Consider the following 20,922-nt stretch of genomic DNA (forward strand, 5'->3'; position numbering starts at 1 on the left):
TGCCTGTACCTGGTCGCCAGTAGTTCCGTGACGGCGTGACCGCCGGTCGGAGTAGCGTTTGTTCGCCCTCCAGGAACTGCGACTATGGATTTTTTATCTCCTCGATGAGTGGAGTTTATTTCGCGGATTCACGTGGACGCAGGAGCGTCCAATCTCTCTCGCCGGTAATGAAGGCTAACAAAACCCTCCCCGGACAGAAGGTACGTTATCGTTTAAAGCGGCGCTATCCCCGCTAAACAGACGTTCACATGATATCATATACTTATCATGGCATAACCTCCTGTGGGTAAAGGCTGCGTTCGCGCCGCCTCCCTGCTCTGCATACGAGGTCTGTTCGACTGTGAACGCTAACAGACGTTCAAATAATATGATATATTTATCACGGCATAACTTCCTGTGGGTAAAGGCTGCGTTCGCGCCGCCTCCCTGCTCTGCATACAAGGTTTGTTCGACTGTGAACGCTAGCGCTTATTATAAGCGACTATAAGACTTGCCGAAGGATAAGAACACTGTCATATTACCTTCGTTTGTTAAACACGCTACTTTTTAAGCTTTGTTTAGCCCCTGCTGTTGATGGCAAGAGCCTTGCTGGCCAAAGCCATATACCGATATTGGCAGCATTCAAGCTTAACTGCTTTTGCGAATAGCTGTATTGTTGTTGTTATTATCAACCCGGTACAGGAGCAGCTACCTGCGTCCTCCCAGGGTATTGATGTTGCTACCAGTATAGTTTGTAGCAAAATAGTATTAACAGCTACTGGTGTACATAGCCTGTCTGGTTGTTAACCCAGCTGGCCCCCAGTAGTGGGCCTAGCTGAAGCTGCTACCAGTATGTCTGGAGCTCAAAGCTCCATTAACAGTTTTTTGCATATACAGTGGGTGCAACTTGGTTTGTTCCCACAGGTCGGATTAGTGCCCCTGGGTACCTGTAGGTCCTATTAGCCAGCTGATCCCCAGCACAGAGTATCTGGCGCTGCTGACAGCGTAGCTCACAGCTGCTACCAGTAGCTTAAAGTTAAAGCTGTTTATGAACAGGCTATAGCTTGTCTTGTTTTTTAGTAGCCTAGCTGGTCTCCAGCATAGCTCTCTAACTGGCGCTGCTACCTGTAGTTGTAGCCCAAGCGCTTATTATACTATTGAAGATAAAAAGCTATCTGTGTATAGCTTGCCTTACTGTTTGTTGGCCCAGCTGGTACAGGGCAGGCAGCGTATGCGCTCCGCTCCTCCAGCATACGGCCAGCTTGATGTTACTTACTACTAATCGTTTGTTAGCTCAAGCATTTATTAACAGCTATTGGTGTATAGCTTGTTATGTTCATTAGCTGCAGCTGATACAGGCAGCGTACGCGCTCCCTTCCTTCAGCAGGTGGCCCCTATCGGTGGAGCTATCGGTTGTAGCCTTTTCTCCAAAACTAGCTTGTGTCGGTTTATTTAACCAAACCTGGCTGGGGTAGGCAGCGGTAGCGCTCCCTCCTCCCAGCATGAATGCGTAGTAGTGCACACGTGACTAGTGTATTGGAAGTGTCTTTTGTTTCGCTCTGGACTAGCAAACATAAATAATAATGCACTGGAGTTTGGATAAACGTCATAGTGCCGTGATAAACGTTCACATAGGAAACACTACAGCTGCTACATAGCAGCGTCCAAACCTTGACTGAAGGCTACTTTATTATCATAAATTATAAGTAAGCCTCCGCCGGGGGTACAGGTAGCGTAAAGCTCCCCTCCCCCACCGCGACCATGCAGGTCGCACAGTCTATCTAACAGCAACGTTGTGTGCTGTTTCTATGATGCACTTTACATCTGGTTGAATCTCAAAGTGCTACAATGAGCATTTGCATAAACGTAAATGCATATTCACATGCTGCGGCAGGTATAGCAGCATTCAGTTTTTCGATTAAGTCATTATATGCCGATCTAAGTTAAAGCCTCTGCTGGCACAGGCAGCGTACGCGCCCCCTCCCTGCAGCATATGGCCAACACCTAGCAAACCAGTAGCGTCCGCGCCCTGGGCTAGTTGGGACTGGTGTGCACCGGCCGGTCCAAAGGAACCGGTGCCACCACAACGGAGAGCACCCACTTTCGTACCTCGAAAGCCTCTGCTGGTACAGACAGCGTATGCGCTCCCTCAAGCATATGGCCAACACCTAGCAACCAGTAGCGTCCGCGCCCTGGGCTAGTTGGGACTTGTGTGCACCGGCCGGTCCAGAGTAACGGTGCCACCACAATGGAGAGCTCCCACTTTTGTACCTCGTGTGAAGCTCTCCTTCAGCCGTGAGCCGACCTTGGTCCTGCCCCGTGTGCCAGGAGGAAAAGGTCTGACCGCTGACTACAGCAGATCCGAGAGGGCTCAGCTATCTGCGGAGTTGGCCCGCATGAGGGCCATGCTCACTTCAGATAACACCTAGGCACCTCGGAGGGTGCCGAAGCGCCTACCTCTCCGATGCCACAACTGACTCGAGGTTGATGTGCTCTCCCCGACAGCTTAAGCTACGCACTTCCATGACTATGAGGAAGATGCAGAAGGCGGTGCCTCCCAGGCATCAGAGCCGGCCTCCCACTTCTCAGCTCATGCGCATAGCCGTGGAACGCATACTAAAGCAGGCAGTCGGCTCCTCCAAGCGCCTTCTTCTTTGCTGTCTTCGCCGTCCCCCACGCCTGTACCTGAGACAGCTACAGGCCTGCCGGGCGAACGATCAGGGCCTTCTCCCATCTCTATACCGATGGTGAAATCCTGGCAGCCCTGCCCTGATTGGAAAAAGTGTCCTGAGACAACCCGTTGCGACGTGACACTTTAATAGATTTGAACGCACAAGGCGATAAGGGCTGGCCTGGGTTACATGCCAGCCACCAAGCCTGTCATTGCATCTCTCATTGTGTTCCCCAACGAGGCCCGGCGGCAGAACGCTAGGTGACCTCGACCCCAGTGCAGGAGCACAGACAACCTGCTCACTGGGGCCTCCTTTTCACACCTAATAGTGGCAACGTTAATACTGGCTCAGTCACCTTTGGTGTGTCACTGGAGGCATTGGCGTCATGTCCTCAGAGCGTGGGCGGCTGATGTCCATCGTATCTCTAGCCCGTCGCCAAGTCGGGTTTTCACAGTCAAGCTTGACTGATGAGCCTAGGCCAACTCTCCGTAGTCTCCCTGAGGAGCCAGGAGCACTAGGTGGTTCAGCCGGGCGAGAATCGCCGGAGCGAACCATCCAGGGGGGGAAGACCAGGCTGCAGCTTGCAGGCCTACGACACATCCCGCCTCCCAAAGGGCCGAGCTCCAACATTGATGAAATCATCTTTACTGCCCTCGGAGCTCGCGTATCACCGCCGGCCCACACTAGAGGCCAGCGTGTTCCCTGGCGTCCCACGCAGGGACCTGACTGTGACTGTGACTTTCCGGGCTGTGCAGTGCCTTCTGACGCCAGCCCCCCATATCCGGCGGGTCAAAATGGCCATTATCAGCAACATGACGAGAGCCCTACTATCAGACCAGGAGTGATGTGTCCTCCTGCCCAAGGGCGCAACAGAGGCGGTATATCCTCAGTCACACTAAGGGAAGTCCGATCTACATACTTCCTCGTGACGCAAGACAGACGGGTGTCGACATGTCTTGAATCTGATGGGACCCAACAGGGTTATGAAGTTCATGCCAGTCTACTGGGCCGAACACGGCAATGTGCTGGAGCGGCAAGTGGTGCGCTCCGCTCTACAGCACACATTCTCATACTTTCGGGCAACACCTCGACTGTGTATCATGTGAGGCATCGGGCAGGGCCACGCTTGCTTGGCTGCTGTAGGGGTCTATGGACCCCCTGACTTGGGCAGCCCCCCCGCCCGACCAGCCTATAGGCAAGTTGTCTGAGTGGAGAGCGGGACTACATGGTAGGCTCTCTCTCCCATCGAAAGCTTCCATGAGGGGAGCGGTACCCCAGCCAATGGTGGTGAACACTAATCAGAGGCTACTTCGGCAGAGCGGAGGTGGACCTCCTCACCCTGGACCTCGCTAACCTCTCTGGCTCTCCCTAACGGAGACACCCAGCCCACCAGGTCAGGACGCAATGGCCCGATGGTTTCATAGAACCTGAACGCCACAAATGGCTGTCAGCCTGCAGGACTTCGTAGGCTTCCTGCCACATAGCCAGTATGAACGGAACGACCTGCATCATTCCTGACACACAGGGCCCTAAGTAGACCACCGCCCACAGGGCACTATCCTCTTAAATGCGCACTGCTAGAGGCACTGCATATGCCTTGTCACTGCCTCTGATACGACCAGCGCCTCAGAGTTACTTAAGAGGGTCACACCATACTGCTGTTTGCCCCCCTCCAGCCAAAAAGTACTTGGTCTCCTCTGCTGAACAGACCTAGTCGGAGGACGCCATGGCGTCTCCCCGACAGAGGTCTCCCCAACTGGGAGGCGGTCGGATATGGCATTCAAATGCTCAACGCCCCCAACTGTGCGTTTGGCCACTGGCGGCCCTGAACCGCTGCCGAGCAGCTGTGTGGAACCAGCCAGGCATGCCACCCTGAATTCAAGGGTGACATCCATGACATCCATCAGGCTACTGTATGATAACCGATGGAACCTATTTCCAACTGAGGTCAGAGCAAAGACCTAGTGCGCTGCTCTGCCTACCTTTCTGGAGTTCCGCAGTCCCTCCTAGACAAGGGCCGATCTCCTACTCTAAAAGCATAAGTAGGGGCAATATCATGCCGATATGCTAGAATCAATATCGCTGTAACGAAGCGTGTCCGTGAGCGGCACGTCCTGTCTGTCAGTGACTTGCGTCTGAAGCAAAGCTCAGACGACCTGAGTGTCTCTGTGGCCGAACAGTGTTCCTCCTGAGGGTGCGGTCACATACACACCTCAACCAGCCTATACGGCTAGCACAGTCTTACCCTCCACCAGGAGAGTGGATTGACGAGCGGGAACTATGGCGCCCAGTGTGGGCCCGGAGAGCCGCTCGTTAGACCTGCCAAATGCATTCGGCGGTCAGAATGACTGTTCCATTGTGACGATGGCCCTTTCAGAGGTGGCGCTCTCTCCAGACAGCGCCCGCCCCACACTATTGTGGATGCCATCAACCACGTTTACGTGGCGAGTGATCGTACCTTACCATTTGGTGTGAGGTGCCACTCTTACGGGAGCGTCCCCACGTCATGGGCTGCCCCGAGGGAAGTACCCCTGGAATATATCTGTGCCGCTGCCTCATGGGCATCACAGCGGGTTGTCTATGTTCCTCTGGGTGAGTGCTGCCACTCCCCATCCGCTAGACGCGGTCCTCTTACGAGAGTCCTCCGAGACTACTCCTTATGGTTTGGGATCGGGATTCCTCGTGACTTGGCTGGTATAAGTCATTCAGTGCTTAAAGCACCGCCTCTGGCGGTCAGCAGGGACGAAATAGAACGATAGTTACGTATGTAACTACGGTTCTATGAGTCCTGAATGACCGCCAGAGGCACTCTTGTCACTCAGAATCCTCGTGTTTGCGCGAGAAAATTCTGTAGAGACTGATCCCCTGCAGACTACCGGAAGATATAGACTACTTCGGGTCATCACGGGGTCAAATTTGACATTGTTTGTATACAATACTCGACGACGCATGCGCGAAGGATGTCTTTCAGTGCTTAAAGCACCGCCTCTGGCGGTCATTCAGGACTCATAGAACCGTAGTTACATACGTAACTATCGTTTTATTCTTTACACCAGTGGTTGCCAAATGTGGGATAGGGCATTAAGCAACTATAGTCGACTAGTTTACTAGTCGACTAGTTTACTAGTCGAGTTTACTAGTCGACTAGTAAATCCACTAGTCGACCGACCTTGTTGGTACTAGTAAAAAGGTTTTTTGGTTTTGTTTTTGTTTTTGTAGGCCTCAAGATCAGGTAGATTATAGTTATAGTCACCAATGTACACAGTTTTTAAATGTACACATATTTATTTCCACAAAACTTTTTTTTTTTTTTTCCAGTCGACTAGTAAACTAGGCAACTAGTGAACTAGTAAAAATGACTAGAAGTGAATGCCCTAATGTGGGACCCCCGTTACTCTGAGAGTGTATGAATGGGAACACTTTGTGAACGGCCACGTCAGAGTTAGACCACTGTTTGGGGAAACGGTGGACGTACCGTTGGCACGGAGCTCCATGATCTATTCTACACCATACACGGGCAACTGGCGGCCACATGCGGCCCCCACCATCTGACCTGAGATCAGATTCTAAACAATGTCTTCTCTACATCCTGACAGTTTTCTGAGAAAGCTATGTTTCTATGTCAGTGGTGCTTCGATTTAAAAAAAATAGCAGACCTACAAGCTCGTAGCGCGCCACTCGGTGGCGGCGCTATGAGCTTGTAGATCTGCTATTTTTCAATAGCTAAAGCATAATATAATGCTAACACCAAAAGGGGTTCCCGCCCAAAATGGGTTAATGCGGCCCTCAGGTTAATATCAGAATACTGATATATTATTGATTTTAGCTGTTACAATTCCAAACATGCAAACATGACCTGCTTTGCTATGTCCAATGTGTTTGGATTTAGTTCATAAAGTTAACATAACTATAACTCAATTAATTTGAAAATAAATTAAAAGGTTTATGTTTCAGGATTCCGATTAAAAAAAATGCCAATTTATTTTGGGTGTGGTTTGTTCACACAAACCCCATCAGATCTCATCCAATCACCAACCCCCTCAGACGTCATCCAATCACAAACCCCCTCAGACGTCATCCAATCACCAACCCCCTCAGACGTCATCCAATCACAAACCCCCTCAGACGTCATCCAATCACAAACCCCCTCAGACATCATCCAATCACAGACCCCATCACACCTCATCCAATCACAGACCCCCTCAGACTTCACCCCATCACACCTCATCCAATCACAGACCCCATCACACCTCATCCAATCACAGACCCCATCACACCTCATCCAATCACAGACCCCTTCACACCTCATCCAATCACAGACCCCATCACACCTCATCCAATCAAAGACCCCATCACACCTCATCCAATCACAGACCCCATCACACCTCATCCAATCACAGACCCCATCACACCTCACCCAATCAAAGACCCCATCACACCTCATCCAATCACAGACCCCTTCACACCTCATCCAACCACAGGCCCCATCACACCTCATCCAATCAAAGACCCCATCACACCTCATCCAATCACAGACCCCATCACACCTCATCCAATCAAAGACCCCATCACACCTCATCCAATCAAAGACCCCATCACACCTCATCCAACCACAGACCCCATCAGACTTCATCCAATCACAGACCCCATCACACCTCATCCAATCACAGACCCCATCACACCTCATCCAATCACAGACTCATCCATCACACCTCATCCAATCACAGACCCCACCCATCACACCTCATCCAATCACAGACCCCATCCATCACACCTCATCCAATCACAGACCCCATCACACCTCATCCAATCACACCTCATCCAATCACAGACCCCACCCATCACATCTCATCCAATCACAGACCCCACCCATCACACCTCATCCAATCACAGACCCCACCCATCACACCTCATCCAATCACAAACCCCCTCAGACGTCATCCAATCATCAATCACCAGGACAAAATTATCATTTAAAATCCCCGTCAATCTTTACGAAGAATAAAAAAAGAAAAGGAAAAAAAGCTAATTAAAAAAAAAAGCCACCGTCACATCGCAGAGGGTCCAATTAGGGCTAATAAGACCCTATAATGAAATGAGACTAATCATCAGCAGCAACCATAACCTCAGGGTTCATTTGAAACATTACCATGACACACAATCACTGTGTGTGTGTGTGTGTGTGTGTGTGTGTGTGTGTGTGTGTGCGTGCGTGTGTTCACACAACTGCGTGTGTGTGAGCGTGTACATGTGTGTGTGTGTGTGTGTGTGTACTTTTGAGGGCCAAATGTCCCCACAAGTATAGTAGAAATAATCAGAATCAGCTTAATTGAGAGACATTATTCATTTATGGTTAAAGTATTGTGGGTGTAGCTGGGCTTAGAATAAAAAAACGACTCTGGTTGGGTTTGGGAATAAACATGTACAGGTTAGGTTTAGGGCTTCGAGGTATGCTGATTTATACTATACTGTACATGTCGGTGTCGTGCACCCAAGAACAGGTGTTCTGCAGGCTCACAACATGTACAGTGTGAGCTTGTAGATCGACAGTATTTTGGCTATTTACGATGGCGTCCGAATATCTTCGATGTCCTCGCAAGTATAGTAGTACAAGTGTGTGTGTGTGTGTGCCTGTGTGTGTGTGTGCCTATGTGCCTGTGTGTGAGCTTGTGCCTGTGTGTGTGTGTGTGTGTGTTTGTGTGTGTGTACGTGCATGCATGTGTGTGTGTATGTGTCATTGAAGGCAGTGTATCCAGTGACTGTAAGGTGATAGTGTGAGTGCTTGTTAAGGATTCCCAGGAGACAGACACAGGATCTGTTCAACAAGTTGCTGAGAATAAAGACACTTCACTTAAAGGCTGTAGTGGTCACACTGGTTCTCAGCACTGTGGGAGTATAGTCCCGCAGCACCGAGACCCCCACTCTGTGCCGATAGTCCCGCAGCACCGAGACCCCCCCCCCCTGTGCCGATAGTCCCACAAATGGTAAACGGTGCATTTATATAGCGCCTTTATCCAAGGCCATATATTACGTAGATTGTGCATTACATTCACCACCCATTCACACACACATTCACACACCGATGGCGGTGGGAACCATCCAAGGCACCAACCTGCACATCGGGAACAATCGGGGGTTCAGTGCCTTGCTCAGGGACTAACTCTGGGGGATCTTGCAGTGCCTTGCGGTTCTCATCCAAGCCACTCTGCCCCTATGGCACCGAGACCCCCTCTGTACAGCCCCACAGTCCTGGGTACCTACAGACCCCCTCTGTATACAGCCCCACAGTCCTGAGTACCTACAGACCCCCTCTGTATACAGCCCCACAGTCCTGAGTACCTACAGACCCCCTCTGTATACAGCCCCACAGTCCTGAGTACCTACAGACCCCCTCTGTATACAGCCCCACAGTCCTGAGTACCTACAGACCCCCTCTGTATACAGCCCCACAGTCCTGAGTACCTACAGAACCCCTCTGTATACAGCCCCACAGTCCTGAGTACCTACAGACCCCCTCTGTATACAGCCCCACAGTCCTGAGTACCTACAGAACCCCTCTGTACAGCCCCACAGTCCTGAGTACCTACAGACCCCCTCTGTATACAGCCCCACAGTCCTGAGTACCTACAGAACCCCTCTGTACAGCCCCACAGTCCTGAGTACCTACAGACCCCCTCTGTATACAGCCCCACAGTCCTGAGTACCTACAGAACCCCTCTGTACAGCCCCACAGTCCTGAGTACCTACAGACCCCCTCTGTATACAGCCCCACAGTCCTGGGTACCTACAGACCCCCTCTGTATACAGCCCCACAGTCCTGAGTACCTACAGAACCCCTCTGTACAGCCCCACAGTCCTGAGTACCTACAGAACCCCTCTGTACAGCCCTCTGAGAGCCCCCCCCACCAACCCATACTCACTGTGCTTACAGCCCTACAGCCAGAAGTAATTGATGTTGCTAATAGTTAAGGCGTCACTCACTATTGTAACCTTTTTTTAATGGATAAAAAGTATGTTTTCCAACTCTGTATGGTTTTGTCTCTTTTTATATTGACACATTTAGTTTAGATCGTGTCAAAAGGTCTCACCTAGACATAGAATCTGACACAAATCTTGATCTGATGGTCAAGATCCAATTCATCCCCTGAGCAAGCAGGCATGGGGCTCTATTAGCTCAATGGTAAAACAATGTCAGCACTTGCTCTGGAAACTGGGTTCAAATCCGGGGTAGAAGAGGAAGGTTATACGTAGTGCAGTTGGTGTTTTAAACATTATGTTATAATTTAGCTATTGAAAAATAGCAGATCTAGATCTGCTATTTTTTTTTAAACCGATCCGGGTTTCATTGCGTTTCCTGGAATGGGGTGACATTTACGAGTACAACAAAAAAAAGTAGCCCGAGAGCATCTCTTGACTGGATGTACTGTCAGACGGAGTGGTGAGGTTGGTGGGAACCTGTGTAGGTGGCACTAGAGTGCTGTTGTTAAGAGGAGCAGGATGGTTAGGTAATCTCTCTCTCTCTCTCGCTCGCGCTGTGTGTCTGTCTCTCTCTCCCCCTCTATCTCTCACCCCGCCTCTCTCTCTCTCTCTCTCTCTCTCTCTCTCTCTCTACCCCCCCCCCCCCCCCCCCAGCGGTTGAAGAACCTTTTGTGATGGGTGCTAGCCCCTCCAATGCATGGCTTTTGAAGATTACATCATATGGCAGCCAAGTCTGTGTGATTTGTTTAGATCACTTATGACGTAAATCGTTTGCCAGCCACGTCTGCAGACTTTAACGTTTGTTTGGGGGGCACTAATTGACAACGTACGATGCCATGCGGCTGATATAAATGCAGTGGGCAGTCACCCCACTACTTTTTATTATTATTATTATTATTATTTACTTTTATTATTTATAAGTATCAATGCCACAACGTAGAAATACTCAGTTACAAGTAAAAAGCCTGTATTCAAAAGTACAAATGTATTGGCATTAACATATACAGTACCAATTGGCTATTTTCAAATGAAAAGTTTGGTATTTACAATCCAAATATGCAATTGACTACTAACTAAAGCTCTCAAATCTGTACATTGGAGTAAAAAGTATACAATGCTTGCCTCTGAGATCTAGTATAAAGTATAAAGTATTGGGAAATCGACTTACTCAAGTAAAGTATACAAAATAAAAATACCTCAACATCATATACTCAGTCAAGTCAGTACTAAATGTAATTAGTTACATGTCATCACTGCTCTCTCCCATTCTCTCTTTTTTCCGATTATCTCTCCTCCCCCCCGTCTCTCCCTCTCTCCCCCCTCTCTCTCCCTCTCTCTTCTCTGATCTCTCTCTCCCTCTCTCGCTCTCTCCCGAGAGCCTGAAGGTAGGGATAGGATAAGATCCTGTTCTCCGGTTAGCCCTCATCCACCCTGCGAGACAACGATCTCACGCTTTCTCTTTCCGGCTCGCCTTCTTCTTTTATTTAATTCTTTTCTCCTATTATTTTCTTCTTTTTGTTTTCTCTCTCTCTCTCTTTCGTTCTTGGTTCCCTGGATTTTTCCAGATGCCTTGCCTGTCCGTCCCACTGTCAGTCAGTCAGAGAATTAGTCCTAGGCTAATTGCTGTTCTGCAAAAGCTATCGTTTTACTGCAGAGCATTTTGCAATGACGGCTCATCCATTCATCATTGCATCAATATGGTATTTTCTCTGCTCTTTGCGAGGGCCTTTTTTACTCCTATTTGCAATTATATAAACGTTTTATCTTTGTGTCCTCTCTTAACCCTCACCTTTGTTCATCGCACTCTCCAGGCCTATTCATAGTCTGGATTTTCGGTGGTGAGGTGACCACCACTATGAATAGGCCTTCCCTCCACTCTAACTCTCAAAGTAAGGGCATTTTATCAGGTATTTGACCAATCTGGGAACTAAATCCTTACCAAGAACTTTCTTCACCAATGTGTTTCTAAAGGTGTCTAATAACGTGTACTAAAAGATTGAAATTCAACTCCTGGGGGACATTTTAGTTATTAGCATAATATGTGACCATACCCTTAACATCCTATATAAAATCCAAATTTCATCATTCTTTAAGTAGCATGTGAGATATGAAACTAGGGGGTTTTCATGATTCTGAATCAATTTCAAGCATTCGTTTTGCACAAAAAACACTCCTTGGCCATATCCACTTTTCCTCCCACACCTAGTCCCCATATATGGGGGACATGGGGAGAGCAACGGACTTGAACTCATGCTTCCTTCATGCCTGAGTGTCCAAGTTGCTCCTTTTACACCTGACGGGGGAGTTTCCCTGGTTGGACGTAGCGCGTGGAAGGAACACGTTATTCCAACCAGTTCCTTTCCCCTCCATCAGGCGCCCCGGCTGGCCAGGGGGAGGCGGTTTAGAGACCAGGATTACTGCATGTTTTTTGTGAGGGTACCTAGTACCCTAGGGTAGGGGACACGAGGAGTACATACCTGTACTGTTAATACGCATGTTGATAAATTATCCAATAAATCAATCAATCAATCAATCAAACATGTGACGTGACAATAAAGTTGATTTTAGTCACCCGAAATGTTTTAGTGTTTGTCTAGTTTCAGTCGACTAGAATATATTCTGGCGGGCATTGATTGTCGTAATGCCTGATTTTACATTTGGTTGCATGTTGCGGGCTTGCAGATCTCATCACCCGATGGCAACCAAACTCTTCTTCACTTGAGTCAGTTCCTAGTATTTTAGTCTTGTTTTTATTTGTTAACAAAATTGTCAGTATATTTAGTCATAGTTTTAGTCACCATGGGCTTTTGTTTCGTTTTTATTTCGGGTTTTTTTGTCGGTGACAAAAAGCTTTTTTGCTTGTGGACCCAACTCAACAGCTGCTCTCCTCCCCCCCCCCCCCCTCTCCCAGGCCACCCACTACAGTTTCCTGGCCACTCTGGAGGTCCTGGGCAAGCTGATGTTCAGCGCTCTGGCCGGGGGCGTGGTGGACTGGCTGGGCTACCAGGTGGCCTTCCTCATCTTCCTCACGCTGTCGGCCGCCACGGCGCTTCACGTGTGGACGGCCACCATGACCGGAGCGCTCCGGGAACACCACACCACGCTCAAAGAGCAGCCCATGAAGTGACGGCAACCCCCCCCCCCCCCCCCGTGAAGACTGTGCCAATAGACGGGTCGCTTTGCGCCGGTGACCTGGGCTGGATGCTGGGTGAACTCAGCGGGGACGGTCGGTGGTGGGCTCAACGGCTATGTTTTATAACCCATTCTGACCTGAGAGATCAGATTCTAAAAAATGTCTTCTACATCCTGACAGTTTTCCATTCTGACCCGAGATCAGATTCTAAAAAAATGTCTTCTATGTCAGTCGCTCTTCGATTTTCTTTCAAAAATAGCAGACCTACAAGCTCGTAGCACGCCACTCGGTGGCACGCTATGAGCTTGTAGATCTGCTATTTTTCAATAGCTAAAGCACGGACATGATGCTAACACCAAAATGGGTTAATGGTGATGGCTTGACAAGCGGTGGTGGACACTCGAGTACTCAAACCCGCAGTACTTGAGTCTATAAAGCGCCATTCATACTGATAACTCACGATAACTTTAACCATTACAATAATTAATCATGTGAGATAGTTGTACCCTAAGACAACAATAACGTCTGAACGCCAGAATGACGCTCCCCTCGTGGGTATATTCATTGGCAGCAACGTTTCGAGCTCAGAGGCTCTTCCTCAGATCTTAGTTACACAAGCGAAAATACAGAATTCCGTTTATTTATTATGATATTTCCATAGTTGTTATCGTGCTCGGTGTGAATGGCAAGTGTAGATATACTCCTGGTAAAATATTCCTCGACTACGTGAAAGTGAAAGTTCTTTGGTCAAATCTTGTTCTTAATTAAATGAAAGTACTGGAAGGACTTTACCTTATTTTTTTTTTTAATTTAATTATTTTGTATGCCGGCGCATATCAACATTGCCATACCATTGCTTTATTGAAAACGAAAACAACAGTGAGTAAAGCAGATCGACAAGCTCACAGCACGTTGCGATGCGACCCGTTGTGAGCTTGTAGATTTACTATTAACATTTTTGCGGGGAAATAGGCTTATAATTATTTGATCAATAATGTATTTTTTGTACTTTTGTGTCCCGGAGGTCCCTTCCTAGAAATGAATTACAATGAGAGTGAAAAGTAACAATATTTGTCTCTGAAATGCAGTGCAGTGAAAGTCACAAGTTAGGCGCCGTGTCCCACCAAGATGTAATTGTTTTCCTGTGCATGTTTTTAATTGTTTATAACGGGAGCGCCACGTTTTTGGGAACTCTATCGAGCTTGGCGTGGCGCTGGACATTTACAATTGATCCATTTTAGCTCTTAATCCAGAGCAATTTACAGTAAACAGGGGGTAATAGTAATAGGCAAGAACCAGTCTAAACAATATAATATATTGTTTATATACATAAATAATATCTACATTGAAACTATACAAACTATAGGATGCCAGGTAAAACAATTAACTGGCTTATGGCCAGCCTAATTATCAGTGGATTGTGCCTTTTGCCTGCACTATTCATATGTTTAATTCGTCATTTTAATGGCAATAGAAAAATCCGTGACATACACACTACATTCAAGTCAAATTAAGCTCTAATAAAGCCCAAAATATCGCATTTTACGCAGCGATGCACATAAAGACCGCACGCGTGCGTGATCGACCGTGCATGCGCGGATTTCGGCCGGTTTTAGGTAGATTACATCGGCCGTTAGCCAAACAAGATAAAGGTTGCTACATTTTGTTATATTAAGCTCCCGATTACAGGGGATTTATTGATTCATTACGTCAATTACGTAATAGCCATAAGGGGGTTAACCTGGCATCCATCCATCCATCTTCAACCGCTTATCTGGAGTCGGGTCGCGGGGGGCAACAGTTCCAGCATAGAGCTCCAGACGGGAACTACCCATAGATCCGAAGTCCCGTTAGTCCGAACATGCACTGCTCCCGTGCTTGCGGTTAGGTTTAGGTGTGCTCCCGTGCTTGCGGTTAGGTTTAGGTTAGGGTTAGAGATAGGGATAGTAATTTCGGAACAATGAACCTTCTGACTAATGACACGGCACCCTCCAGACTTCCCTCTCCAAAACAACATTAGCAACTTCCTCATGGGGGATCCCGAGCCCCACCCCCATCTGGTCCTTGGTCTGCCAGGGGGTCTCCTCTCAGTGGCACACAGCTCGGGAGGCATCCTTACTATAGATGCCCGAACCACCTAAGGTGGCTCCTTTCCAAGCGAAGAAGCGTCCGGTCTACTTCGAGAGAGTGTCTCTCACGTGACTTAACTTCTCACCCTATGTCTATAAGGGAGAATCCTAGCCACCCGTTTGAGAAAACTCACGTATTCTTTCAGTCATAACCCACACTTCATGACCATAGGTGAGAATAGGAACGAAGATTGCTCGGTCTAGCCTTGCCTTGAACCATGGCATCTGTCTATACATAACATGCTATCTAAATTACATTTTAACCTTTGCATAATGGTCGTCGAGGCTAGGGCAAGTGCTATGGGCTAAGGAGGTGTGAGTCTTCAGACTACGGCAGGGTTCCCCAATAGGCGGCCCCTTGTGGCCCCTGGAAGAATTTCCAAATTTTCCTTTTTTCGGGAAGGGGTGGGGGGTCCCAGATATAAATGGCATTAAATGGGGGTCAGTATGTCAAACTGGGCATCCTTTTCAAATGGTCTTGCCCTGAAAATAAATTTTCAGGGCAAGACCTCGACCTCGCGCGTGCCGACTCGGCCCCCAGCCTGGTACCCTAGTCAAAATATGGCCCTTGAGGAAAATGTATTGGGGAACCCTGGACTACGGCGTAAAATTGGGATTGAGTCTGCTGTTTTATCTGCAATGGGGAGTAATTCCATAGTTTGGCCACGTGCATGTGCACTTCCCTCCGCCTGCCAAGACATACAATATTTTCAACTCCCTGGCATTTTCCTGCCTCAGTGGACACGGCGCCTGACAGTACTCAAGTAAATGTACTCCGTTACTTGTCCACCACTGTTTACCACATTGTCACATTTGAATGGGAAGCAGTCCGAGGAAGAGCCTTGTCGCTCCAAACGTTAATACAGACAGCAGTTGATAGAATTCCTTCAGACTCTATAGTTCCAGCACCTGTGTTACTGGGAATTGAGATGTACAATTGTATTGTATTTTTATTTTTTTTGCATTTCTTGAAGGACCACTTCACCCATCAGACTTCATCAGACAGATCTTAATACTGAGCATTGAGTAAAAGGGTGAAGTGCTCCTTTAATGGGAAGGAGAGCCATAGTGAGGTGCGATCATGCTGTGTGTTATGCAGTGGTGGAAAAAGTACTCAAACGTTACTTAGTGTCAATACTGCAATATAGAAATACTCCGTTACATGTAAAAGTCCGGAATGTACTTGTAAAAGTTATACTTAAACACAGTACTTAAGTAAATGTACTTAGTTACTTTCCACCACTGGTGTTATGAAACGTCAAACAAACAGTTCAGAATTATTATTATGTCTCTGATGTAACAATGCTGCTTGACAATAACTTTCATGGAAAGCCTGTTTATTTCCTTTTTTTTAAAGGTTTGCCACATTTTGTAAAGAACATGCATGTGTGGAATGAGCAACAGCTGAGCTGGACATTCTTGTCAAACAAAGAATCCACTTTAAAATGCTGCTTACAGTATAAGGCCCACCACAACTACCCCCGCCAATCCCTCCCCCGCCCCCCCCAAACAGATCAGAGACGCCGCCCTCCCTCCATACTTTCAAAAACCCACCTGTCCGCCGTCGCCTTTACGAGTTGACTTTGATTTCAACTCTTGTTTTTAGTGTTTCATTGTTTTTAATTGATTTGTTTTCCTAATTAAGCACCCCCCGCACAGTCGCACACATGTAAAGCCACTTAGAAAAGCACTATATGAATCCCCGTCTCATTTTTGAGCGGTGCCTCCGCTCCATTACGCAGCTTTGTGTGTCCCTATGCGTGTACCTATGTGTGTACGTGTCTGTCCGAGCACGGAAAGCTGCAAAACGGTAACTCTGTCATTTCTCGACCGTTTCGGACGCGGGAAGGCTCGCCAGAACTGGGCCGGACCCCCTGGGCGCGTTCCTGGGGGTCTGGATGTTCCGGGGACCCCATACGGTATATTTCAAAGCTTTTTTCCAAAGATAATCAAACTACAGTACAGAGCACAGTACACTACAATACAGTACACAGCACAGTACAGTAACTAAACAATACATTTATAGTTGCACCGCTCAGTTCACACAGGTGTCATTTCATTATTAACAGCACAATATGCTGTTCGGCAGAGCTGCGTCCATGTTTCATCGCCACAACCCAGATACTGCTGCTCATGCCACAAATGCGTGTTCTTTACAAATGGGGCGCCATTTAAAAGGAAAAGTAAACAGGGTTTCCAAGAGAAGAACAATTAAGTATTGTTACTGTATAACACAGTCATTATTTACCAAACACAAATGTCCCAACTTTTAGTCTGATGATTATGAGAGAGAATATAAAAAGGTTGTGTGCGCGCACTGTCTTAAGCAACGATCATCTGAGCCATTTTAGTGTTATGTAATAATATGCAAGCAATAAGCCTTGTAGCCAAATAGCAATATCATTCATTAATAATACCTGGTGATGTTTGTTCTCATCATGGTATTGTACTGTACCAAGTGTTTGTCAGTCATTTTGACCTTATTCTTAAGTTGCATGGTTTACATGTCTCTACTACCTCCATCCATTCACGCTGTAGCTGCACCTGGTAGAGCACATATACGGGACTCGTTCACTTTCACACGCTGCGTTAAGCTATAGAGCCATAGGGGTGCAACAGTAAGTCAAAGTAATCCATCAGAGACAATAATCGACAATCGTCAATTTAATGATTCATCCATTTAAATTAGAAAGAATATAAGAATATATATACTATCCTGTCGTCGGGTTTTGATTGAACAGATTCAGGTCCCACGGTCATCTTGATTCATCATCGTTAAAAAGGACTATTCTTTTTTTTCCTTCAAAGTATCTAAGACTCGCGCTTAACTGCGGCACCATGCTGACTTGTGCGTGTCTGTGTCCACCTGCTGACTTTGTGTGTGTCTTATTTAAAGGGGCATGGAATCAGTGTTGTTTTTGGCAGCAAATTTCTATTTTAGTTTTAGTCAGTCTCCTGAATAGTTTTCACTTAGTCTTAGTCACATTTTTGTCACCTGGAATGTATTAGTGCTAGTCTAGTTTTAGTCGACTAAATGTCATAAGATTTTAGTCGACTAAATCTACAGGTGATTTAGTCGACTAAAATGTATTTTTGCGGGCCTTGTTGCCGTCATAATGACTTATTTTACACTTGCTGAAAATAGCCGATCTACAAGCTCACATGTGAGCTTGTAGATCAGCTATTTTCAGCATGCAACAAAGTGTAAAATGACTTATACTGGATCTGTTGTCCACTAGTCCCTTCCTAACATTTTAGTCTAGTTTTTATTTGTTGACGAAATTGGCAGTATATTTAGTCTTAGTTTTAGTCACCATAGCTTAGTTTTCATTTAGTTTCCATTTAGTTTTCTTCAGTGGAAAAGGTAGTCAACGAACATGTTTCGTCTTAGTTTTAGTCGACGAAAACAACACTGCATGGAATCCCCTTGTTGAGTTTATGTTTTACATTTCAGGTTCAAAACTACAGCAGGTGCTAACAACAAAAACATTTGACTGACACTTATATAGAATCATCATGGGATCAGTTCCACAAGCAATATGTCAATGTATTCCGAAGGGCCTTCTCTGTGGAAATGGCCCTTAAAGGTCATTTACTTTTCTTTTTTCTTTTAGGTTTTATGACCTCAATTACACCCAAAAAACCTGAACTTTGAACATTCAGTGGATTTTCTGTGGTCTGAAGTTTTCAGTGACATCTGCTGGCAAATCCCATTGACATATATGGGATTTGCGGGATCTTACATCACAATCTGCCGGCAAATCAGAGCACCTGTTTGAGCCAGAAAACCCCAGATCACCGAAAATCTACTGAATGTTAAAAGTTCATGTTTTTTTGGGTGCAATTGAGATTAGAAAACCTAAAAAAAATAAGAACAATTCCAAAACCTTTTTTTTAATGTCACAATCCCTTTAATTAAACACAACCATTCTGAATTTGATTAGCTATGCAGCTACATGAAGAGCTAGTAAACTCTTCATGTTTTTAATCTGCTGTAGTTTTTTTATAACCTAAACTGGAAACTAAACCACAAAATGAGCCTATAGTAGAGTTTCATGCCTCTTAAATAAAATAAATAAATAATAAAGTTGCAGAATATTAGCCTACTGTATGTAAAATGCTGTATTGTACTATATACCGTATAGATGCATAGAATGTTTTTATTTCAATCAGCGCTGGGGGAAAAAAGAAAAAGCGTTTATGAGTAGATTCTCCATGTAGGTGAGTGTAATAATAATACATCAATGTAACTGTCTTAATACATTTGAATAAGTGTATTGTCAGGAGACAACTGAAGGGATCCCAGGTGATAGAGATTAATGAGGAAACAAATACAATTTTTACATGAAAGGAATTCATCTGATTGGTCCCTGACCGACCAACCAGCAGGCTCTTTCCGCCTTGTTCCACCCTGGTTAACTGCCTCCTAGTGGTTATGCTGAGTTTGCAAAAAAACAAAAACAAAAAAGCCCAGTCACTAGAGTACACCTGAGATGTTCCTTTTTACTGAGGCCAAATTTGAAATAAGAATTGAATACATTAAATATCAATACGAGACAACTGAAAATCAAAAAAAAAAAAAAAATGGCAGAGTTTGGAGGGAGAGTATTTTTGTCCAACCAATCAACAGCAACCAATGGGGTGCGGAGAGGGGCTGGGCCACGGGTGGACCTTGACAAAAGGGCCATTTGCACATTTTTAATTGTCAAGTTCTGGTAAGAAAAGCAACTCATATCATTGCTATTCAAATGCGTTTACTCCATTCATCCATCACCTGTCCCACATGCACTATAGTCTATATACTAGTGTAGGCCTACAGCAGTGGTTCTCAAAGGGTGGTCCTTGAGGGGGCTCCAGGGGGTCCCCGGCCAAACGATTAGGAACCCAATGGACCCAAATGCAACTCTGAGAAATTGGACCGCTTGCGGGTCTGTAACTGTGTCTGTGAGAGCGCACAAATGGAACCGGAAGTGTCTGTGTTATTTTTTTGTGCGCTCTCAGAGTTAAATGAACAACCGAGGATTTTTACCGTGTATAGATAGATTGGGGTATCCAGAGTTTACATACTGTATATGATCTATAACTGATATACTGTATGATCAAACGTTGTGAAACGATGACATCGTTCTTGTGACCTACAGCACTGTAGAGCACCTGTCTGTCTGTCTGTCACCAAGCACCTCTCTGTCTGTCTGTCTGTCTGTCTGAGGGAGGTTCAATAAGATTGACATAAAATAATAAAGCTGCTAAATGAACCATGAAGTGTCCAGTGTTTACTGTGTGCATTATTATTATTATTATTATATTATTATTATTACTTGTGCAAGCAGAGCGCGCAAGTAATGTTTTCGCCCGGTCTCTTCCGCCGTGACAGCTGTCCCGCCATTTGATGTTTATGCAGAAAAACATCAAATCTGTGCCTGTTTTGCTGGGACCAAATGACCACAAATGACCATATTTCTTACGTCATCATTTAGAGCTAGTCATACGTATACTATATACATAATCAGTAAAAATAAAATAGCAAATTGTGCCTGATCTGCTGGTACCAGAGTACGTGGTGTGTACAGTATATGTATGACTAGCTCTTAATGATGACATAAGAAATATGGTCATTTGTGGTCATTTGGTCCCAGCAAACCAGGCACAGATTTGCTGTTTTCTTGCATAAACATCAAATGGCGGGACAGCTGTCACGGTTTTTGGCGCAAAGTAACCAAAGTATACCGCTAATCAACTTACAACTACACACTTTATACAGTATAGAGTATATATGTATACGTATATAGTATATGCCTATATACTATATATATTTCTTACGTCATCATTTAGAGCTAGTCATACGTATATTATATACATAATCAGTAAAAATAAAATAGCAAATTGTGCCTGATCTACTGGGACCAGAGTACGTGGTGTGTATATGTATGACTAGCTCTTAATGATGACGTAAGAAATATGGTCATTTGTGGTCATTTGGTCCCAGCAAACCAGGCACAGATTTGCTGTTTTCTTGCATAAACATCAAATG

At 46.1% G+C, this 20,922-nt stretch overlaps 1 protein-coding gene across 1 annotated transcript in view; it reads left to right on the forward strand.

Annotated features, from left to right (window-relative positions):
* Positions 1–20,147, forward strand: part of mfsd3 (major facilitator superfamily domain containing 3) — a 58,996-nt gene extending 38,849 nt beyond the window's left edge. The window contains exon 8 of the mRNA XM_083784780.1: positions 12,541–20,147. Within this exon, the coding sequence (XP_083640906.1) occupies positions 12,541–12,756 (216 nt within the window). The 3' untranslated portion in view covers positions 12,757–20,147. The remainder of the gene's footprint in view (positions 1–12,540) is intronic.
* The last annotated feature ends 775 nt before the right edge of the window (positions 20,148–20,922 follow it).

The sequence above is a fragment of the Protomyctophum parallelum genome (assembly GCF_964188405.1).
Source record: "Protomyctophum parallelum genome assembly, chromosome: 15".
Taxonomy (NCBI): Eukaryota; Metazoa; Chordata; class Actinopteri; order Myctophiformes; family Myctophidae; genus Protomyctophum; species Protomyctophum parallelum.